This window comes from Coregonus clupeaformis, chromosome 1 (genome assembly GCF_020615455.1).
Source record: "Coregonus clupeaformis isolate EN_2021a chromosome 1, ASM2061545v1, whole genome shotgun sequence".
Lineage (NCBI taxonomy): Eukaryota > Metazoa > Chordata > Actinopteri > Salmoniformes > Salmonidae > Coregonus > Coregonus clupeaformis.
Genome location: NC_059192.1, coordinates 30,466,689 through 30,491,688, shown reverse-complemented (window position 1 = coordinate 30,491,688; position 25,000 = coordinate 30,466,689). Strand labels below are relative to the sequence as shown.

Genomic DNA, 25,000 nt, shown 5'->3' with positions numbered 1-25,000 from the left:
AACATTAAATTGAGATAAATAGAGGCCTGTATCAGCGTAAATTATTGCAGCCTCAACCTTTGAAAACTGGCATATTTTCCAGAGCTTTTGAAAAGGGCATCATTTGAATGTAATTTAAATGCAATTTCACAACACTCTGACTTTTCAAAGGAGCCTACTACAATATATGTATTCAGTAATCCATAGAGAAAAATGTGAACTTAATCATTTGTATCTACAGTAATCATATATTATTGACCTTTGTGTATAGTTTTGTAAAAATGTATTTAGTTTTCAATTAGCAGCACTGTATAGCACCGTGTGATGAGACATGAAAACTCATGCAGGTAGCTATGTTTGGTACTGTTGCAGACAGAACACTGTCTTGTTCCCTCAGGACCATCAGACCACTGTCTTGTTCCCCCAGGACTTTCAGACCACTGTCCTGTTCCCCCAGGACCTTCAGACCACTGTCTTGTTCCCCCAGGACCTTCAGACCACTGTCTTTTCCCCCAGGACCTTCAGACCACTGTCTTGTTCCCCCAGGACCTTCAGACCACTGTCTTGTTCCCCCAGGACCTTCAGACCACTGTCTTGTTCCCCCAGGACCTTCAGACCACTGTCTTGTTCCCCCAGGACCTTCAGACCACTGTCTTGTTCCCCCAGGACCTTCAGAACAGAGCAGCCATGTTAGCAGTGTTTGCACGGCTCTAACTAGGGCCCACCCGTGCGTGACGAGCTGTTGTTGCTCTTCTGTGGCACTACCTTTCACATCTGTCCACTGAGGCAGCAGTGGGGGCACAGCACAGTGGATCAGTCCACCTGAGGCAGCAGTGGGGGCACAGCACAGTGGATCAGTCCACTGAGGCAGACGTGGGGGCACAGCACAGTGGATCAGTCCACTGAGGCAGCAGTGGGGGCACAGCACAGTGGATCCGGGCATCAGTGTACCATGGAGGCCATATTTAGGCAAAGAACTGGCCGTAACGGAGGTGGTTCGGTGAACCACACTTTTGTGATTAGTGAAGACTTGAGATAACTCCCTGAGCAAATGCCTTGGCTTGGTGTGGTTGGATGGTTAAGTAGGTAGGTAGGTTGGTAGGTAGGTACTGTAGGGAGGGAGGTACTGTAGGTAGGTAGGTAGGTCAGTCAGTGGGAGGGAGGGAGTTATTGGATTTATTTGTTAAGTGAGAGATGGAGAGTGATGAGAGCTAACAGCTGTACACTTTGTAAGTGTTGCAGTAAAATATGCTGGTATGGAGGTACTGTCGGTAGGGAGGTACTGTCGGTAGGGAGGTACTGTCGGTAGGGAGGTACTGTCGGTAGGGAGGTACTGTCAGTAGGGAGGTACTGTCGGTAGGGAGGTACTGTAGGTAGGGAGGTACTGTAGGTAGGGAGGTACTGTCGGTAGGGAGGTACTGTAGGTAGGGGGGTACTGTAGGTAGGGAGGTACTGTAGGTAGGGAGGTACTGTAGGTAGGGAGGTACTGTAGGTCGGGAGGTACTGTCGGTAGTGAGGTACTGTAGGTAGGGAGGTAGCGAAGTGTGTTGGTCAATGTGGAGGGGGGGAGGGAGGTAGCTGAAATGTGTGGGTATGTGTGGAGGGATGGAGGTAGCTAAGTGTGTGGGTCTGTGTGGAGGGATGGAGGTAGCTAAATGTGTGGGTCTGTGTGGAGGGAGGGAGGTAGCTAAGTGTATGGGTCTGTGTGGAGGGAGCGAGGTAGCTAAGTGTGTGGGTCTGTGTGGAGGGAGGGAGGTAGCTAAGTGTGTGGGTCTGTGTGGAGGGAGGGAGGTAGCTAAGTGTGTGGGTCTGTGTGGAGGGAGGGAGGTAGCTAAATGTGTGGGTCTGTGTGGAGGGAGGGAGGGAGGTAGCTAAGTGTGTGTGAAGTGAGAGATGGAGAGTGATGAGAGCTAACAGCTGTATACAATGCAGGTGTTGCAGTAAAAACGCTGATTAAGACATCAGCAGGAAACCTGATTAAAATATACCCTGCTGATGATGGATGTGCCTCTCACTACCAATCTACAGCCATCTAAATTCATCAGGCTCTCTCTCTCTCTCACACACACACACACACACACACCACGCACACACTAATTCTAACCTTAACCCTAAATCCTGTAGAAATAGCTTTTGACCTTGTAGTGACCAACAAAATGTCCCCAGTTGGTACATTTGTTCTTGGTTTATTAAACACACCCACCCTATCTGGTGGTATCTGAAAATAAATACCAAGTATAGTAAGAGGATAATAACAGACAGTAAGAGAGTTTGTCATGTTTTATATAGTGTAAAATCTGCGTCCTATATGGCACCCGATTCCCTATAGTGCACTACTTTTGAATAGATCCCTATGCCATTTGGGATGATGCCACAGAGAGTAGTCCAGTTTGGCATGTTTGATATAGTGGAAAGGGAATTAATGGAGTACTGATGTTGGGCGGCCTCCCAGATACTGTCTGCATCCCAAATGGCACCCCATTCCCTTTATAGTGCATTACTTTCTTACTAGACCTATGTGGGCTCTGGTCAAAAGTTCTACACTATGTAGGGAATGGGGTGCTATTTGGGATGCACACACTGTAGTATAGATGGATCCCCTAGCGGCACATGATCTTCATCCACCTCAGAGTTTATTTGTTTTTAGTGAGTACACACCATTAGAAACAGGGAGAGCTGCCAAGACATGGTAGAAGAAGTGGTAATTATATAAATGTGTTACAGTAATGACTTCATCTATAGCCAAGGGTTTTGAATACAGTTTCTGACTTAATCTATAAGGGTTTGTGTGAATACAGTTTCTGACTTAATCTATAAGTGTTTGTGTTAATCCAGTTTCTGACTTAATCTATAACGGTTTTGTAAATACAGATTCTGACGTAATATATACGGGTTTTGTAAATGCAGATTCTAACTTAATCTATAAGGGTTTTGTAAATACATATTCTGACTGAATCTATAAGGATTTGTAAATACAGATTCTGACTTAATCTATAAGGGTTTTGTAAATACAGATTCTGACTTAATCTATAAGGGTTTTGTAAATACAGATTCTGACTTAATATATAAGGGTTTTGTAAATACAGATTCTGAATTAATCTATAAGGGTTTTGTAAATACAAATTCTGACTTAATCTAGATGGGTTTTGTAAATACAGATTCTGACTTAATCTATAAGGGTTTTGTAAATACAGATTCTGACTTAATATATAAGGGTTTTGTAAATACAGATTCTGATTTAATCTATAAGGGTTTTGTAAATACAGATTCTGACTTAATATATAAGGGTTTTGTAAATACAGATTTGGACTTAATCTATAAGGGTTTTGTAAATACAGATTCTGAATTAATCTATAAGGGTTTTGTAAATACAGATTCTGACTTAATCTAGATGGGTTTTTGTAAATACAGATTCTGACTTAATCTATAAGGGTTTTGTAAATACAGATTATGACTTAATATATAAGGATTTTGTAAATACAGATTCTGATTTAATGTATACAGGTTTTGTGAATACAGATTCTGAATTAATCTATAGGATATTTGTAAATACAGTAAATAATACTGTAGCTCAAAAAACAGCAAAGTTTAAAACAGAGCAGTTATAGTGTTAGGAAAATAAGTGGGGAGTAATTATGTGACATAATCTTAATATAATCTATATGACATGACACTGTTCCTGGTCCTTTAAAATTGTTCCTATGAATGCCAAATAGATAACCCAGGAGAACACATAGCACTTCAACACCTCAGTGTTCAATGGGTTAGTGTGAACCCAATCAGCATCACCCTTCTGGAGTGGAAAACCAATCTCTCTCTCTCTCTCTCTCTCTCTCTCTCTCTCTCTCTCTCTCTCTCTCTCTCTCTCTCTCTCTCTCTCTCTCTCTCTCTCTCTCTCTCTCTCTCTCTCTCTCTCTCTCTCTATCTTTCTTAGTGCCCCCCCCCCCCTCTCTCTCTCTTGCTTTCTCCCACTCTCTCTTTATTTCTCTCCCTCCCGTTCTCCTACAGTCACAGGAGAAAGGTACTGAACTAATTTGTTATCAGACTGGGGCAATGACGTCTAGGCCAATACTGCACTGGTGTTTGTCATATAAACAGAACAGTACCGCAGTAGCTTAGACTGGTGTTTGTCATGACAAAAGAACAGTACAGCAGCAGCAAAGACTGGGACCTGCAGACATGTACTGAAACATGGAACATGAGATGGACAGTGTGGCTATGCCACAGGCAGATGTCATCAATGAGAGTTGCCAAGGCAACTTGCTGCTGCTTGATCACTTCTCATATGTCATATGTCATCATCCTGCAACCATTGCCTACAGAACAGGGTTCTGTCTAGAAAGGATCAAGCTTTTTTCAAAGTTGACTTTTTGTAGCAGATTTAGGAGCATTTACACAGCAGGTTAAGATAATTAATGTAGCAGGTTAGGATAATTCACTTAATGTTAGGAAAAGGGTTAGGGTTAGCTAAAATGTAAAAAAAAATATATACTTTTGACGTCAATTTGACAACCCTGTATCCCATCCAGGCATGACCACAGAACAGGGCTTTAAGAAGAGAGGAATGGGATAAATGGGGAACCCTCTCTGACTCTCTTCCTCTGGGACACTTCATAGCAACTATAGGCCTCATTCATCACTGCCAACACACTCCAGCCTTGATCCCAGCCCATTAAACCTCAGAAGACTGGGGAAGATTTATCTGGTGCGACCCCCTGTGGCATGGTGGACTGACTATCAGTCAGGCAGACTGCAGGGAGGGCACCACAACACTCCTCATAAATGCCTTGATTACAACCCAGAAAAGCACAGAAGACTGGGGAGAAGTGCCCCCCTGTGGCGTGGTGGACTGACAGGACTAGGTGCTAGGATATGTCCCAAATGGCACCCTATTGCCTATTCTCTACTCTGGTCAAAAGTTGTGCACCATATAGGGAATAGGGTGCCATTGGGGACACATCCTGGCTGACTGCAAGGAGGATACCACCAACCAGATGGCTGTGTTTACACCTCCCTGCTCTCTCCCGTCTATCTCTTTGTCTCTTCAATAGCTCCATGGTTGAATCCCAAATGGCACCCTATGCCCTACATAGTGACTTAGTTTTGACTCTATGGGAATAGGGTGTCATTTGGGACGCGGATCCATGTATCATCTCAGAGGCACCCCTCTAACGAAGACATGCATGGCCCTAACGAGATAGAACCCCTTAATGAGCTCCAGCCCCTAACGAGATAGAACCCCTAATGAGCTCCTAGCCCTAATGAGGAAGAGATAGAGCATGGACGTGTGGTCTGTACCCTGACTGCTCATTAAGACTCCGTTGCATGATAACTTTTCTGTTTCGTTTATGAGGAAGATACCCACGGCTGGGGGTAAGGAGAGAAGAAGGGGAGACATGTATGACACCACAGGAGGAAGAGAAGGAGGGGAAAAGCTACTTAAAAGAGAGAGAGAGAGAGAGAGAGAGAGAGAGAGAGAGAGAGAGAGAGAGAGAGAGAGAGAGAGAGAGAGAGAGAGAGAGAGAGAGAGAGAGAGAGAGGGAGATGGTGGTAAAAGTTATAGAGGAAAAAGAGATGAGGAGGAAAGAGAATGGGAGGTGATGTCACTTCTCGAGAGTAGACTGTATTCCTTGGTGGCTGCTGATGTCAAAATGCTTTTTTGGGTCAGCATCCCATTAATCACCCAAATGTAATATTTAGCAGAAAATAACATAGAAAGGGAAAATGGAAACAACTCCCTTCATCAGCGTGGTCCAGGATGGATGAATATCTTCAATAGGCTCTATGTATAATATTATTGCGAAGCGTCTTTTGAAACTGTCAGATCTTGAATTGACAGATCTTGATATTACCGAAACGGCACAGCGTCTATCTTTTGATTGTAATGCTTACATATAGCATGTTTGTTCGCCAAAATATTTTGTAACTGATTTAGAACTCTTAATAAGAACTCTTTAGGTTCTGCAAACACAATTGTCTTGGCAGGAAAACCTCTGAGGTATGACAGGGAGGTGTATGGAGTGTTGGGACAGATTAGGAGAAAGTATACTCAGAAAGTATTAGGAGGAGTAAAACAAGGTTGTCCATTATTGGAATATCTATTTATTATGGCCATCGAAATGTTATCTATTGAAATCAAATCCAGCAATAATATCAAGGGGCTAGAAATCCAGTGTTTAAAAATAAAGGTGTCATTGTAAGCTGATGATTCATGTTTTCTTTTAAATCCACAATTTGGATCCCTGCACAGCCACATAGAGGATCTAGATAATTGTTCTAACCTCTCTGGATTACAACCAAATTATGATAAGTGTACTATGTTACGTATTGGATCACAAAAAAATACAACTTTTACATTACCGTGTAGTTTGCCAATAAAATGGTCTGACGGTGAAGTGGACATACTCGGTATTCATATCCCGAAATAAATAAAGGATCTCACTACAATACATGTTAATAGAAAGTTAACAAAAATAGATAAAATCTTGCTACCACGTTTACCTATTTGCTTATAGCCTTGCCTACACCTAACAACTTGTTTTTTTAAATTATATGAGCAATAAATATTCAATTTTACTTGGAACGGCAAGCCAGACAAACTTAAATGGGCCTGTTTATATAATGAATATGAATTCATAGGGCAGAAATTATTCAATATTAAAGCATTAGACCTCTCACTAAAGGCTTCAGTCATACAAAAGCTATACTTAAATCTGAACTGGTTCTCTAGCAGATTAGTAAGAATGTCCCCGTGTTCAAGAATGGCATTTTTCTCTTTATTCAGATTACAACTTCTAACTTTCTGTTATTTGAAAATGAAATAATCTCCAAAATATCGCAATTTGATAAAATTGGTATAATCTTTGTAAATTATATCATAAATAGGACTGGTGGAGTTATGTCACACATGCAGCTAACAAAAATATATTTTAATGTCTGCTCCATCAAAAATTACAACCGACTAATTGCAGCATTACCACAACAATGGAAGAGCCAGGTGGAAGTGGGAGAAAGTAAGAACCAAAACGGGTTAAAGAAAATTGTGATAAATAAAAAAGTATACCAGTTTCATTTAACAACCAAAAAACTGACAGCTGTGCAAAAAGATTGCAAAATAGTTGGGAAGAGATTTTCGATGTACCGATTCCATGGAACATGGTTTATGAACTGATACACAAAATGACACCGGATTCAAAACTTACAGTTTTTCTATTTAAATTATTATACAAAATTCTTGCAGTCAATAGAATGTTATATATGGGGGATACAACCATCCCAGCTCTGCAGATTGATCATGTGAAGAGACAGAATCATTAGATCACTTGTTTTGGTACTCTCCATATGTGGCTTGTTTTGGTCGCAGGTTAAGGAATGGCTGAAGAATTACAACATTTACCTGGTGATAACTCTGCAAATAGCACTGCTGAGTGATCTGAAAAGTCATAGTCAATTGATCAATACTATAATAATACTCGTAGCAAAAATGTTTATCTTTAATTTACAATCTGTAGAAACTATGAGAATAGAAAGGTTCAGAACTTTTGTGAAACATCACAGTTGAAACATACAGTGGGGAGAACAAGTATGTACTGTACTGGGGGGGTGGGGGTGGGGGGTATACAGAAGATAGCCCTATTTGGTAAAAGACCATGTCCATATTATGGCAAGAACAGCTCAAGTAAGCAAAGAGAAACGACAGTCCATCATTACTTTAAGACATGAAGGACAGTCAATCCGGAAATTTTCAAGAACTTTGAAAGTTTCTTCAAGTGCAGTCGCAAAAACCATCAAGCGCTATGATGAAACTGGCTCTCATGAGGACTGCCACAGGAATGGAAGACCCAGAGTTACCTCTGCTGCAGAGGATAAGTTCATTAGAGTTACCAGCCTCAGAAATTGCAGCCCAAATAAATGCTTCACAGAGTTGAAGTCACAGACACATCTCAACATCAACTGTTCAGAGGAGACTATGTGAATCAGGCTTTCATGGACGAATTGCTGCAAAGAAATCACTACTAAAGGACACCAATAAGAAGAAGAGACTTGCTTGGGCCAAGAAACACGAGCAATGGACATTAGACCGGTGGAAATGTGTCCTTTGATCTGGAGTCCAAATTGGAGCTTTTTGGTTCCAACCACCGTGTCTTTGTGAGACGCGGCGTGGGTGATACGGATGATCTCCTCATGTGTAGTTCCCACCATAAAGCATGAAGTAGGAGGTGTTATGGTGTGGGGGTGCTTTGCTGGGGACTCTGTCTGTGATTTATGTAGAATTCAAGGCACACTTAACCAGCATGGCTACCACAGCATTCTGCAGCGATACGCCATCCCATTTGGTTTGAGCTTAGTGGGAGTATCATTTGTTTTTCAACAGGACAATGACCCAAAAAACCTCCAGGCTGTGTAAGGGCTATTTGACCAAGAAGGAGAGTGATGGAGTGCTGTGTCAGATGACCTGGCCTCCACCCAATTGAGATGGTTTGGGATGAGTTGGACCGCAGAGTGAAGGAAAAGCAGCCAACAAGTGCTCAGCAAGACTGTTGGAAGAGCATTTCTCATGAAGCTGGTTGAGACAATGCCAAGAGTGTGCAAAGCTGTCATCAAGGCAAAGGGTGGCTACTTTGAAGAATCTAAAATCTAAAATATTTTTTGAGTTGTTTAACACTTTTTTGGTTACTACATGATTCCATATGTGTTATTTCATAGTTTTGATGTCTTCACTATTATTCTACAATGTAGAACATAGTAAAAATTAAGTAAAACCCTTGAATGAGTAGGTGTGTCCAAACATTTGAATGGTACTGTGTATTGTATGTATACTCTGGAACTACAAGCCCACGTGTTGTTGTCCATTAGTTTACTCCAATTAGAGGAGGGGTGGTAGGGTTAGGGGAAATAATAAAGGAAAATATCAAAAATATATATTTATAAGAAAAAGTATATGGGGGATTGGAAATGATGCAGACAATTACATTGATAGAAGCCACAATCAATTTGCAATATTAAAGCAGATCCACCCCATAAAAAAATTATATATATATATATATATATATATATATATATATATATATATATATATATATATATATATATATATATATATATATATATATTGAAAGAGAGAGCGAGTGAGTGAGTGTTTGCTTAAGAGAGAGAAAGATTGAGATTGAAGAAGAGAGTGACTGTGTGTGTCTATAAGAGCAAGGCCTGGACCCAGTGATGTACTGTACACCCCACTCCTCCTACCCTGAGATCACTGTGCAGTGATGTACTGTACACTCCCCTCCCCCTACCCTGAGATCACTGTGCAGTGTTGTACTGTACACTCCCCTCCCCCTACCCTGAGATCACTGTGCAGTGATGTACTGTACACCCCACTCCTCCTACCCTGAGATCACTGTGCAGTGATGTACTGTACACTCCCCTCCCCCTACCCTGAGATCACTGTGCAGTGATGTACTGTACACCCCACTCCTCCTACCCTGAGATCACTGTGCAGTGATGTACTGTACACTCCCCTCCCCCTACCATGAGATCACTGTGCAGTGATGTACAGTACACTCCCCTCCCCCTACCCTGAGATCACTGTGCAGTGATGTACAGTACACTCCCCTCCCCCTACCCTGAGATCACTGTGCAGTGATGTACTGTACACCCCACTCCTCCTACCCTGAGATCACTGTGCAGTGATGTACTGTACACCCCACTCCTCCTACCCTGAGATCACTGTGCAGTGATGTACTGTACACCCCACTCCTCCTACCCTGAGATCACTGTGCAGTGATGTACTGTACACCCCACTCCTCCTACCCTGAGATCACTGTGCAGTGATGTACTGTACACCCCACTCCTCCTACCCTGAGATCACTGTGCAGTGATGTACTGTACACTCCACTCCCCCTACCCTGAGATCACTGTGCAGTGTGTGGTGTGATGCCCACTCCTCCTACCCTGAGATCACTATGCAGTGTTTGGTGTGATGCCCACTCCTCCTACCCTGAGATCACTGTGCAGTGTGTGGTGTGATGCCCACTCCCCCTACCCTGAGATCACTGTGCAGTGTGTGGTGTGATGCCCACTCCTCCTACCCTGAGATCACTGTGCAGTGTGTGGTGTGATGCCCACTCCTCCTACCCTGAGATCACTGTGCAGTGTGTGGTGTGATGCCCACTCATCCTACACTGAGATCACTGTGCAGTGTGTGGTGTGATGCCCACTCCCCCTACCCTGAGATCACTGTGCAGTGTGTGGTGTGATGCCCACTCCCCCTACCCTGAGATCACTGTGCAGTGTGTGGTGTGATGCCCACTCCCCCCTACCCTGAGATCACTGTGCAGTGTGTGGTGTGATGCCCACTCCCCTACCCTGAGATCACTGTGCAGTGTGTGGTGTGATGCCCACCCCCCTTACCCTGAGATCACTGTGCAGTGTGTGGTGTGATGCCCACTCCCCCTACCCTGAGATCACTGTGCAGTGTGTGGTGTGATGCCCACTCCCCCTACCCTGAGATCACTGTGCAGTGTGTGGTGTGATGCCCACTCCCCCTACCCTGAGATCACTGTGCAGGGTGTGGTGTGATGCCCACTCCCTCTACCCTGAGATCACTGTGCAGTGTGTGGTGTGATGCCCACTCCCCCTACCCTGAGATCACTGTGCAGTGTGTGGTGTGATGCCCACTCCCCTACCCTGAGATCACTGTGCAGTGTGTGGTGTGATGCCCACTCCCCCTACCCTGAGATCACTGTGCAGTGTGTGGTGTGATGCCCACTCCCTCTACCCTGAGATCACTGTGCAGTGTGTGGTGTGATGCCCACTCCCCCTACTCTGAGATCACTGTGCAGTGTGTGGTGTGATGCCCACTCCCCCTACCCTGAGATCACTGTGCAGTGTGTGGTGTGATGCCCACTCCCTCTACCCTGAGATCACTGTGCAGTGTGTGGTGTGATGCCCACTCCCCCTACCCTGAGATCACTGTGCAGTGTGTGGGTGTTTACCTCTTTCAGACAACCCATAAAGTTGTTGCTAACAGGTGATCCAGGCAGGTCAGCGGTGCTAGGACTCCCGCCAACATAGAAAAAGTCGTCGGAGCCTAGCATGGTGTAATCCTCTTGAGTGTACCCTGTGGTGGTCAGTATCCCATCCACGGATATAGTTACCTAGACAACAAAGCACAGGGAAAGGACACGCTATACTCTGAAAGCCTATCAGAGCTCTCAGTCCAGCGGCTTTATGCCTCTTTCATAGACTTCTGATAGTATAATTGTTCTTCTATAGATGTTTGGTAAAGATTGTAGAAACCCATTTTCATGTCTGTTTTTTTTCTTTTCTTGTTTTTTGTTTATTTTGTCCAGTTTAGGATTAGTAGTTTGAGAAGTAGACGGCTAGCCCTCCAAGGGAATGATACAGCTAGTTAGCTAGGGAGTTAGTTAGTTGCCCCAGACTAAGTGTGTTAGTATGTTAGCCCCTACTGCAACTCAAAAGTAATTTCAGCAGACACAAAAATGGTGTTAGTAGAATGTTATCTAGGTTAGTTTTGCTAGGGTTACATATTAGTAAAAGTTAATCAGCAGTTTGTTTTCAAATGGGGGAAAAAATAATAGTGTGCAAGTGGGTTGGATATAGAAAGCAACAAGCAAGTAGAAGCCACAACTACATGTTTAGCGTTTGGTTAATGATACCCAGAAATTAGTTTTTTCAGAAATACAAAAGTAAGCAGTTGCAAGCACAAAAAAATACAAATTTCCCAAGATAGTGTCTGCTAATAGGTCTGCTAATCGTTTTAGTCTGACACTTTGTGCTCGTGTCGGATGCATGCAGAAGCAGATGATGGGTGGATCGTGCTGAAAAAATTACAACGAGGGACCAGAAGAAAAAGCACCAATGAAAATGACAGCTGGCCTGGACGAATAGTGGGCAGTGTGAGCATGTGCAGCATACAGAGCAGCATTCGGAGTGCCATGCAGAGTGAATGGGAAATAGAACACTGGCTGAGCCAATGAGCATCAGGCCAGCCAGGCAGGAGACAGACATTGGTCCTCCTTTGATAACCACTGCTTGATGCAAAAGGCTTGAAACGATGCCCCTAAAAACGTGACTGGACAGGATACAGGAAGTAAAAATAACAGGAAGTGGTGAAAACCAACCAACGAATGAAAATAGAGTCAAAATAAAAAGGAGGTCAAAAGGTAAGCAGAAAGAGTACCAACCGCCGTTCCCTTTGTTTTGTTAATGACGTCTACAGTAAGAAAAGATAGAAAAGAAACCCACGGCAAACCCAAACTAAGAAACAATTAGAATGATATCTACCGAACAATGGAGTTTGTTTACCATAGCGTGTCCAATGCCTGAGTGCTTTGTGGAGAGGGGGGAGAAAGGAAATGAAAAACTGTCAACAGAATAACGATACTTACTCAAAAAAGAGATGATGGTTAACTACCAAAGGTTAGTACATTGTGGTTGTTGTTGTTGTTAATAAACTTAAAAAAAAGAGATTGGTTAGTTATATGACACATTCCATGAATGACATGTTAGTTGTTGTTTTTCAAAGCATGTTAGTAACATAGAGTAAAAAAGGGCAAAATAAGTTATTTTTACAAGAAAAAAACCAGACTAAGGGAGACTAGCGAAAATGCTCCCACAAGTGGAAGTGAGCTAGCTCGCATTGGATCAATCAGTGACTCCCTATGGTCTACATGGGACTGTCCATGTAGACCGGAATGCCCTGGGTAGGCATCAACAACCCCCCCAACCCCTGACCCCCGACCCCTCTGTATGACAGACAGAAAACAAATGGTTAATAAGAGAGAATGCCTAAAGCACATCAGTCGACCCTCTTTAACGAAAGACCTTCTTTTTCTTTGGATGCTTTGGGTTAATTATATAAACATTTTCATTATCAGGACCAGTTTGGACCATTTTCATGATTTTCAAGACCCGTTTTGGACCCCGATTCTGACCGATCTCATCTGTTGGGACGTTGGTGGTCAGGATCTCAACTTACAGTACTGTGCCTCCATTTGGTCTTATTGATGGACTTTAGGATCACTTTACTGCAATGAGACAAAGCAAAGACCCTGACACAAAATGAGAAGGAGAATGGAAATTGAATCCCCCGTTGAGCATGCACTTTCATTATGCATTCTTAATGTTTTCACAGTTCAATTCAATTTTAACATTACTCAAATTATCTCGATTTTTTTAAAAATATCTTTGTCGGTGGGGTGTTTCAAAAGAAACAATCAACTACTATGTGAGCAGGAACACATCTAGAGAGCTAGTGTGTTGGTGGGATGCTGTGAGCAGGAACAAATCTAGAGAGCTAGTGTGTTGGTGGGATGCTGTGAGCAGGAACACATCTAGAGAGCTAGTGTGTTGGTAGGATGCTGTACAAGTGAAAGGGAAGCCATTATATTCTATACTTTCACCTATATGTCATGAAGCAAACTTTGTCGCTTGTAAACTGTGTTGCTTCTATGTTTCTTAATTTAGCAGTTTTCTTTGTATTGTAACAGAAAAACAAATCTTAGCGTGCATTGTATTTTCAGTAAAAAGAGCATGTGTTGAGCAGCCAAAGACCCAGAGGTCAACAAAGAGAAGGCTGATCCTCTAAAAGTCAATAGAGGCTGTTCATTGTGGTCACAACTATAGAGGGAAAAGCTGCCAAGAAATTGATGACTCAGAGATCAGCTTTTCTGAACAAAGTGACGCTCGGTAAGAGCTACGTTCTTTTTCACATGGTCTTTCCACTATTGATACCTCTGATATTCCATGGTCTGTCCTCTATTGATGCCTACCATTGGTCTATATGTGTCCCTGCTGAAATGCATCACCGCCTTCCTCATGTCTTAACTACAGATCAAATCATTAGTATAGTCAATCCAAATACTTATTCCAAAATAGTTAAATAGTTTGATTGTAATGATCAAATTCAATCAAATTTGGCTCATCCAAATTAGTTTACTACTAAGTCTCCATGGCAGTCACCCGCTGTACTGTTACCTGACGTAGATTCCTTGTAACTTTGACATCATGCCAATCATTGTCATTGAATTTCCCATTGACCGGTTCCACCAGAGCTTCAAAGGCTCCAGACCCCAAATTAATGACCAGCGACACGGCTCCGTTTTTCAGGGCGAGGTTGACATAGTCTGCAGACTTCCCCGTGTGAAGCATTAGACCGTTCCTCTGTAATGTCTTGAAGGACAGGGTGATCTCGTCGCTGCTGCTCTGGATCGGGTTCAAGGACAGGTCGTAGCAAAAGAACTCGGATCCCTTGAAGGTCGCCACATAGTCTTCTTTTCCTATAAGATGACACAAAGAGAGAGAGAGAGAGAGAGAGAGAGAGAGAGAGAGAGAGAGAGAGAGAGAGAGAGAGAGAGAGAGAGAGAGAGAGAGAGAGAGAGGGGGGGCATTGAGTTTTACATCAGAAGAAGGAAGGGAAGAGGAACAACTCTTACATTTCCTATAGCTCGGCTGCTTAGCTGTCCACCTTAGAGGTTGCTGCCCTATATACATTGACATGGAATCACTGGTCACTTTAATAATGGAACACTGGTCACTTTAATGATGTTTATATACTCTTTTACTCATTTCATATGTACAGTATGTATATTTATACTGCAGACTCCGACATTGCTCGTCCTAATATTTATACATTTCTTAATTCCATTATTTTACTTTTAGATTTGTGTGTATTGTTGTGAATTGTTAGATATTACTGCACTGCTGGAGCTAGGAACACAAGCATTTTGTTATTCACCCGCAATAACATCTGCTAAATATGTGTATGCGACCAATACAATTTGATTTGATTTGATGTGATTTAGCTGTTCAGAATGTAAAGGAAGAATTCAAAAAAGTTAGGCTATAACACTTGGCATTCAGTTTGGACTTGACTTGCGGTGATAAAATGGGATGATATGGCCATTGACAAAGAAAGACTGTTCTGCTAAGGGCTGGCTCTGTACAGTACTTACTGGTGGACCTTTATATTGGTCCTCCAATGGGCTGCATTACTGATACTTACTGTAACCCACCATACCGAGGGTATGCATAAAAACCTTGTGACCTGCTGCTCACGGTGCCCCAGAAAGCAACAGGAAGCCTTGTCTCAAGTTCTTACCTGTACCTCAGGTAGTGTGGACCAGGTAGTGTACGAACTTCAAGTTCTTACCTGTACCTCAGGTAGTGTGGACCAGGTAGTGTGGACCAGATAGTGTACCAGGTAGTGTGGACCAGGTAGTGTGGACCAAGTAGTGTGGACCAAGTAGTGTGGACCAGATAGTGAACCAGGTAGTGTGGACCAGGTAGTGTGGACCAGGTAGTGTACCAACTTCAAGTTCTTACCTGTATCTCAGGTAGTGTGGACCAGGTAGTGTGGACCAAGTAGTGTGGACCAAGCAGTGTGGAGCAGATAGTGAACCAGGTAGTGTGGACCAGGTAGTGTGGACCAGGTAGTGTGGACCAGATAGTGAACCAGGTAGTGTGGACCAGGTAGTGTGGACCAGGTAGTGTGGACCAGGTAGTGTACCAGGTAGTGTGGACCAGGTAGTGTGGACCAGGTAGTGTGGACCAGGTAGTGGACAAGGTAGGGTAGCAGGTAGTGTGGACCAGTTAGTGTGGACCAGGTAGTGGACAATGTAGTGTGTACCAGGAAGTGTGGACCAGGTAGTGTGGACCCGGTAGTGTACCAACTTCAAGTTCACTGCGTATTTGCCTTGTTTAGGAATTTGCTGGAAGTTCCTCAAAGTCACACATGCCTAAATCAATCAGAAGGTAAGGATTCTGTTACCAGAACTGCTGGTTTGGTTTATGCTTCACACGTTGAAGAGGAAACCCTTCTACTGTTACATCATAATACAATGCAAATATGCACCATTGCTGTTCAGATGAAAAAACAGAAAAACCCATAATTCCATTTGCAAAAAAAGCCTGGATTGTTTACGTTAGCTGGCTCTATTGTGTTTGTGAATGGAGAGGCAGTAATTGTATAATGGAGGAGTGAGTATTACATTGCATTTTTTTCAGTGCATGCAGAGTGAGAGAGAGAGAGAGAGAGGGAGAGAGAGAGAGAGAGAGAGAGAGAGAGAGAGAGAGAGAGAGAGAGAGAGAGAGAGAGAGTGCGAGAGAGAGAGATTTCTGTTCTGTGTCGGATTCACCAAAGCTCCATAATAAAATCAATCCAATTAATTTTGCTGCTACACATTTTCAAGCCAATAAACCCATTGGAAGGCTGGCGGTTTGCGGTTCTCTTTTAGCCATAAAACATTCTAAGAGACAAGAGATGAGCTAGTGAAGATCCATGGAACAACAGAGGAAGATGCTGAAAATAACTATTTCAGGGGTCAGTATTGGAAAGAGGTAGCATCAGGCAGGGAGGGTACAATGGTAGGTCAACCATTAGCTAAGCCATTTAGAAAGAGATCTGGGAGAAAATAACAAGCTATTCAAATCACCATCCAACAATAACACCACCACAAATGGACCACTGTGTTAAATTACCATAAATATAATAAATGCAAAACACTACAAGTTTAAATACACATTACATACATACACTACACAGGTACCCACTCATTGATACATAGACTACAGACAGACAGAGACAGACAGACAGACACACACACACACACACACACACACACACAGAGAATGGCCCAATAAAGAGGGTACCTCTCCGGAGCAATTTGTCAGGCCATCGATCCCTCTTTAAAGGTACTATTCTGCACCTCTGAAAAACACTATAAGGGGCCGTAATTCAGCGTGACTGGATCTTGGCCCTTCTCTGGCTGTTCCTCTCCTCTCTCTTTAAGCTTTAAGGCTCTCTCTCAAGCCCCTGAGCCTCCATCCTCCATCAGTATAAGTGAGTGACAGGTATCCTCCCCACACCCACCCGCACATAAGCACACACACACACACCTTCTCCTCCTGTCAGTCCTGGACAGCTTATCAACTCCATCACTCCTTGACCATTCATCTCTCTCTCTCTCTCTCTCTCTCTCTCTCTCTCTCTCTCTCTCTCTCTCTCTCTCTCTCTCCTCATGCATTCCTCCGACTCCTGTCTTTGGGTCAGACCTAACGATCAGACCTCTGTTCTGTCTCCCTCTCCGGTGGCTTCTAATCGGTTTCAGATCTTCGGTTCTCGGGGCAAAAACTCTGTGCTACCCTGGAGTACGAATACAGGACATTACCAGGCTGCTTCCTACCGTTCTACGGCAGCTGCCGGGGGCTGACACTGTCATAGTCCATGTGGGGTCAAACCACATCAGGAGGGCTAGCTCGGAATTGCTGAAAATGGATCTTAAAGAACTGATTCTAGCTCTGAAAGATTCCAAAAAGCGGTCAATTATTTCAGGTCTTGGCTCCTGGACTCTGTCCACGCATTTCATACCTGACCACTGTGACTGAGCCAAACTTAAGGAAAGCTTTGACTATGTACAGATTCAGTGAGCATAGCCTTGCTATTGAGAAAGGTCTCCGTAGGCAGACCTGGCTCTCAAGAGAAGACAGGCTATGTGCACACTGACCACAAAATGAGGTGGAAACTGAGCTGCACTTCCTAACCTCCTGCCAAATGTATGACCATATAAGAGACACATATTTCCCTCAGATTACACAGATCCACAAAGAATTAGAAAACAAATTCAATTTTGATAAACTCCCATATCTATTGGGTGAAATACCACAGTGTGTCATCACAGCAGCAAGACTTGTGACCTGTTGCCACAAGAAAAGGGCAACCAGTGAAGAACAAACACCGTTGTTAATACAACTCATATTTATGTTTATTTATTTTTTCCTTTTGTACTTTAAGAGTAGAGAACCTAGTGGAATTAGACCCATCAGAAGTCACACAGGTGTCATATTTACCACTGGAGGCCTGCATGTGTGCAGCCACAGTGTATTAACTGTTGAATCTAATGTAAAATCTAATATTCAGACTGTTACTGCCTCTGTGAGTATAATAGTCAACCTGGCAGTTGCATATATAGTGTGAATCACAGACATACAGTATAAACAGTGTGCATATGGCTGTATAAACAGTGTGCACTGAACTAGTCTGCACTGCATTTTGTTTGCATTAAAGACATGCTCCGGAACTTTGGTGACTACTAAGTATTTTTTAAACCTCCAGCTTTGGGCTGATGTGTAATTATTTTGTTCATACTTGCATAACATAACATATGAGCAGAATTACTGTTGTTAGCCACAAAATCCCTAGTTTGAATGTGACTTTTCCCTACATTTCCCCCCACGTGTGCCAGCCCTATATCAATTTGAATTCTAGCCAACAGTGTTAGGTGACAGTGTTAGGTATTAGGTGGCAGTGTTAGGTAACAGAGTTAGGTGACAGTGATAGGTATTATACCAAGAAGGAGAGTGATGGAGTGCTGCATCAGATGACCTGGCCTCAACAATCCCCTGACCTCAACCCAATTGAGATGGTTTGGGATGAGTCAGAACGCAGAGTGAAGGAAAAGCAGCCAACAAGTGCTCAGCATATGTGGGAACTCCTTCAAGACTGTTGGAAAAGCATTCCAGGTAAAGTTGGTTGAGAGAATGCCAAGAGTGTGCAATGCAGTCATCAAGACAAAGGGAGGCTATTTGAAGAATCTCAAATATAAAATATAAAAGGAAAGAGGAGGGATGGAAGGAAGGAAACCCAACAACTCAGAAAGGTACTGAGCTAAATCTAACAGTACACTTCTCCTGTAGGTAAGGGCTAAATCTAACAGGACACTTCTCCTCTAGGTAAGGGCTAAATCTAACAGGACAGTTCTCCTCTAGGTAAGGGCTAAATCTAACAGGACACTTCTCCTCTAGGTAAGGGCTAAATCTAACAGGACACTTCTCCTCTAGGTAAGGGCTAAATCTAACAGTACACTTCTCTTCTAGGTAAGGGCTAAATCTAACAGTACACTTCTCCTCTAGGTAAGGGCTAAATCTAACAGGACACTTCTCCTCTAGGTAAGGGCTAAATCTAACAGGACACTTCTCCTCTAGGTAAGGGCTAAATATAACAGTAGACTTCTCCTCTAGGTAAGGGCTAAATATAACAGTACACTTCTCCTCTAGGTAAGTGTCACAACTTCCTCCGAAGCTGCCTCCTCTCCTTGTTCGGGCAGGTTTCGACGGTCGTCGTCACCAGCCTTCTAGCCACTGCCGCTCCTCATCTCATCATTCCATTTGTTTTGTCTTGTTCATTACACACACCTGGTTCATATCCCCTCATCAGTACCTGTATACGTGTTCCCTCTGCACCCTTGTCTTTGTATTTTATTGTTTATTGTGGGGGATAGTGAAGCTCGGTGGAGCTCCGTGTATTTTTTCTCGCTGGGATATTTTCCCATGTCCCTTGTTTTTCCAGTGCGCCTGTTTTGCGTACTGTAGTGTTTTTGACGCATTGCTGCGTAACTTTGCATTTGTGGAATAAAGCCTGTTATTCTGTGATTTACCGTCCTGCGCCTGACTCCTTCAACATCACCTCATTACAGAATCACGCACGTCAGCAGGAGAAACGAACGTGCCAGGAGTCGTGGCGCGGGTCCTGGAGCATTCTGATATGCTAGCCAGCTTGGGAGAAGCGATGGAGACCATCGAGACCATCCGAGCGACCGGATCCAGCCACCCACCCCCCAGCATCCAGAGGGATTCAACTATCCTGACCATGGGAGTATGACGGGACAGCTGCCCTCTGCCAGAGATTCCTCCTGCAGCTGGACCTCTACTTTACAACCGTCAGCCCGGAGAAGGTGTCCGCCCTCGTCTCCTGTCTCTCGGGGAAAGCCCTGGAGTGGGCCAACGCGGTTTGGAGTGAAGGAGGAGCCCCATTGAAGGAATACGGGGAGTTTGCTCGCCTCTTCCGGGCAGTCTTCGACCACCCGCCCGAAGGTAGAGAGGCGGGCGAGCAGCTGGTCCACCTGAGACAGGGGACGAGGACCGCGCAGGACTTTGCCCTGGAGTTTCGGACTCTAGCGGCTGGGTCCGGGTGGATACTGTAGCAACACACTGGTGGTTATACTGCAGCAACACACTGGTGGATATACTGTAGCAACACACTGACTGTAGAATGCTGCTTCAATCTGTGTGAAGTAGTTAGCATCAGAAATAGGCCTTGTACTTTATTAAAGCAAAAGCACCACATTAGTTTCCTTTTCTTCTATGTCTGTGTTTTCTCTCAATGTCTGTCTAAACCTCTTCCTCCCTTCCACTTCTCTTTCCTTTGTCCCCTCTCTGAACATCACTCGGAACACTGTATAGGAAAGAAACTAACGCAGAACAGTGCACAGGTTTTCTTTCATTGTCTCTCAGAGAGTCTCCAAGCGACAGGAAAGATCACACAGTGGAGAGCAGAGGAGAGGAGAGATCCTCATCACCTGAGCTCATGCATGGTTGAATCATCACAGGAAGCATCACTGAGCCTCTACCATGTCCTCCTGCTAGGAGAGACCAAACACCAGCTAAAACAGAATGTTTAATACGTGCTGGGAAATATCCATAATCCCTCTACGGGAGACACTAGAGTTGAAGGCTGCATCCAAAATGGTACCCTATTCACTATATAGTGCACTACTTTTGACCAGGGCCCATAGGGTAGTGTTCCAACTAAATGTACTATAAAGGTAATAGAGTGCTATTTGGGCCGCAGAACAGAGTGGGCTGAGGCTTCAGAACATTAAAGGCTAAAGACTTGACTAACTTTATGCCTACCAGACTGGGGGATGTTAGCTATAATCTGTTGAAGCATCATGTGTAGGTGATAGGACATTAATACATTGCTGTTTCCTCTTAAACTATGTTGGTTTCAAGCAAACACCAGCAGTCTTGAAAATAGCCTTAGAAAACCACAACACAGTGGTGACAATCCGAAATAAGAACTAATATCTAAATGTTCGATGTGTACAATGTATGTTTTATGTCTGTTTATATAATTTTACTGCAAGCCAGAGAGCCAAAGACACATGACCATTCTGTGTAAATTTAGTAGACAATAACATGTTGTTATCTTGAATGAAATGGAGAACACACACAACAGGTTATTATTACATAGAGGAAGCCTCCCGACTCTCATTCTCCTCTATATAGTTTCCTTTACGTCCCATATGGTATCACCCCACCTCCCGCCCCCACACGCAGGCGCACACACACACACACTCCACACACACACACACACACACACACACACACACACACACACACACACACACACACACACACACACACACACACACACGTTATATCAGGGTCCCCAGCCTTATCTACAGAGAGGGGGTGGTCGTCTGTCTATAGAAAGATGTTGACCCTAGGATGGGAAATTACACACTGTGGCCTTACTGTTTCAGCCAGGGGCACAACTTTGGTTTTAGAAGTGGGGGTGACATATATATATATATATATATAAAATCGTTTTTGAACCACTCCACACATTTCTTGTTAACAAACTATAGTTTTGGCAAGTCGGTTAGGACATCTACTTTTCCAACAATTGTTTACAGACAGATTATTTCACTTATAATTCACTGTATCACAATTCCAGTGGGTCAGAAGTTTACATACACTAAGTTGACTGTGCCTTTAAACAGCTTGGAAAATTCATGGCTTTAGAAGCTTCTGATTGGCTAATTGACATAATTTGAGTCAATTGGAGGTGTACCTGTGGATGTATTTCAAGGCCTACCTTCAAACTCAGTACATCTTTGCTTGACATCATGGGAAAAATAAAAGAAATCAGCCAAGACCTCAGAAAAAAAATTGTAGACCTCCACAAGTCTGGTTCATCCTTGGGAGCAATTCCCAAACGCCTGAAGGTTCCACATTCATCTGTACAAACAATAATACGCAAGTATAAACACCATGGGACCACGCAGCCGTCATACCGCTCAGGAAGGAGATGCGTTCTGTCTCCTAGAGATGAACGTACTTTGGTGCGAAAAGTGCAAATCAATCGCAGAACAACAGCAGAGGACATTGTGAAGATGCTGGAGGAAACAGGTACAAAAGTATCTATATCCACAGTAAAACAAGTCCTATATCGACATAACCTGAAAGGCCGCTCAGCAAGGAAGAAGCCACTGCTCCAAAACCGCCATAAAAAAGCCAGACTACGGTTTGCAACTGCACATGGGAACATTTTGGAGAAATGTCCTCTGGCCTGATGAAACAAAAATATAACTTTTGGACCATAATGACCATCATTATGTTTGGAGGAAAAAGCAGAAGAACACCATCCCAACCGTGAAGCACGGGGGTGGCAGCATCATGCTGTGGGGGTGCTTTGCTGCAGGAGGGAGTGGTGCACTTCACAAAATAGATGACATCATGAGGAAGGAAAATTATGTGGATATATTGAAGCAACATCTCAAGACATCAGTCAGGAAGTTAAAGCTTGGTCGCAAATGGGTCTTCCAAATGGACAATGACCCCAAGCATACTTCCAAAGTTGTGGCAAAATGACTTAAGGACAACAAAGTCAAGGTATTTGAGTGGCCATCACAAAGCCCTGACCTCAATCCTATAGAAAATTAGTGGGCAGTACTGAAAAAGTGTGTGAGAGCAAAGAGGCCTACAAACCTGACTCAGTTACACCAGCTCTGTCAGGAGGAATGGGCCAAAATACACCCAACTTATTGTGGGAAGCTTGTGGAAGGCTACCCAAAACATTTGACCCAAGTTAAACAATTTAATGGCAATGCTACCAAATACTAATTGAGTGTGTGTGAACTTCTGACCCACTGGGAATGTGATGAAATTAATAAAAGCTGAAATAAATAATTCTCTCTACTAATATTCTCACATTTCACATTCTTAAAATAAAGTGGTGATCCTAACTGACCTAAGACAGGGAATCTTTACTAGAGTTAAATGTCAGGAATTGTGAAAAACTGAGTTTAAATGTATTTGGCTAAGATGTATGTAAACTTCCGACATCAACTGCATATATATTTTTTTATCCACTCGGATAAATACTCCAAACAGCCTACCCGACCGCTCTGAGGTTTCGGCATGGTCCTAAAGCATACCGTTGCCTCGTTTTGTATCACATTCCAATGATAAAACTGGGGGGGACAAAAATTCAATTTCAGAATGTCCCCCCCCCCCCCCGTCCCCAGTGAATGTTGCGCCCCTGGTTTCAGCAGTGTTATGGACAGATTGACTTTAGTGCCAAGGTCATCTCATAATGGCCCATCCGGTTGTCATGCTGATGTCAGTGGCCAATGAATGAATAGGGGGATTGGGGGGGTGGGTGGGGGGGTGGGCATGCTCTCTCAGGGAGTCAAGGCTACAGGGAGTCAAGGCTACAGGGAGAGGCTTGATAAAGATCACATTCTTTCAGGAAATATAAGAAAGGAATACCAATTAGAAAGAAGATCCTGTCCCCTAAAGCAAAGGATCCTGTCCCCTAAAGCAGAGGATCCTGTCCCCTAAAGCAGGGGATCCTGTCCCCTAAAGCAGAGGATCGTATGTGATGAGTCAAAACACTGACAAATAGAAAGTGCTGGAGAGTAGCTTGCATCTGAATTGTCTAGCCGGATCGTTTCTGTTTGCATTCAGTGTAGCCGGGACCTAGTGACAGCTAGCTATGCCATAGGAATAACATGCATGTGATCCTTAAGAGAAGTCGGCACATTTCTGCAGTGCATTCTGCAAAGTATTGGCCAGCTGTCTCCACTCTCTCTCTCTCTCTCTCTCTCTCTCTCTCTCTCTCTCTCTCTCTCTCTCTCTCTCTGGCTTTATTTTTTTTAATAGCGATATTCTGGAGATAATTTCATTTTCAAATAACCGAAAGTGAGAGGTTGTTATCTGAATAAAGGGAAAAAGGCCATTCTTGAACATGTGGTGAGCCATTCTTACTAATCTGCTAGAGAACCAGTTCGGATTTAAGTATAGCTTCTGTATGACTGAAGCTTTTAGAGGTCAAATGCTTTAATATTGAATAATTTTCTGCCCTCCGAATTCACATTAATTATATAAATAAGCTCATTTAATTTTGTCTGGCTTGCCATTCCAAATAAAGTGGAATATTTTTTGCTCATATAATTTTCTTGAACAAGTCGTTAGGTGTAGGCAGGGCCATAAGTAAATAGGTAAACTGGGATATGACTAAAGAGTTAATCAGGGTGATTTTTCCACCAATAGACAGGTGTTGTCCTTTCCATGATGGCAATATTTTATCTGTTTTTGCTAACTTTCTATTAAAATGTATTGTAGTGAGATCATTTTTTATTTTTTTTTGCGATCCAATGCGTAATATGTTTCACTTATCACACTTCAGTTGTAATCCAGAGAGGTTAGAGAAATCATCTAGATCCTCTATGAGGCCCTGCAGGGATCCAAATTGCGGATTTAAAAGAAAACATGAATCATCAATGACACCTTTACTTTTAAGCCCTGGATTTCTAGCCCCTTGATATTATTGTTGGATCTGATTTTAATAGCTAACACTTCAATGGCCATAATAAATAGATAGAGGGCTGTGAATTGAAGGAGGGAATTTCAACGCAACAAAGTGACTCATCCAACACAGATCCCACAAATGTTGTGTGTGTGTGTGTGTGTGTGTGTGTGTCTGTATATGTGATTGTGTGTGTGTGTATGTGATTGTGTGTGTGTGTGTGATTGTGTGCTCCAATCTTAGAGACTAATTTGTGTGCTCTCTCTAGGCCCTAGAGTCTAGGGGCTAAAGGAGACAGCGAGTTTGCTACTTTATCCTTATTTTTGTCCTCCCCTTATCCGTGACATGTACCCACAATGCCAAAGCTTGTCAGGGGAATGGATCAAATAAATAAAATATTCTGCCAGACGTAGGGCACCAGTCGACAGGAAGTTACAGTATTGTTTAAGTCAGTCAATATATTTTTTTATTATATTTCAGTGGGCATGTACTATACAGAGCCATTACTGCATGCAGTTGGAATTAATACATGAGTAAGGATATAATGGATTGTTATTGAAAACTAGGAGTACGGGATAGAGTTGGGGCCCCAAGCCTGAGAACGATGAGTACTTCACAGTGGGGATAGAC

At 43.2% G+C, this 25,000-nt stretch overlaps 1 protein-coding gene across 13 annotated transcripts in view; it reads right to left on the bottom strand.

The window, feature by feature from the left end:
* The window catches only part of LOC121555656 (neurexin-1a-like), an 838,957-nt gene that overhangs the window by 616,974 nt on the left and 196,983 nt on the right, over positions 1-25,000 (bottom strand). For 9 of the 13 annotated variants that reach the window (XM_041869510.2, XM_041869572.2, XM_041869886.2 and 6 more), the window contains 3 exons: positions 13,978-14,279; positions 12,307-12,330; positions 10,974-11,135 (listed from right to left, as the gene is read on the bottom strand). In XM_041869510.2, coding sequence (XP_041725444.1) covers positions 10,974-11,135; positions 12,307-12,330; positions 13,978-14,279 — 488 coding nt within the window. The remainder of the gene's footprint in view (positions 1-10,973; positions 11,136-12,306; positions 12,331-13,977; positions 14,280-25,000) is intronic. The other 4 variants (XM_041869642.2, XM_045217453.1, XM_041869829.2 and 1 more) reach the window with 1 other exon arrangement.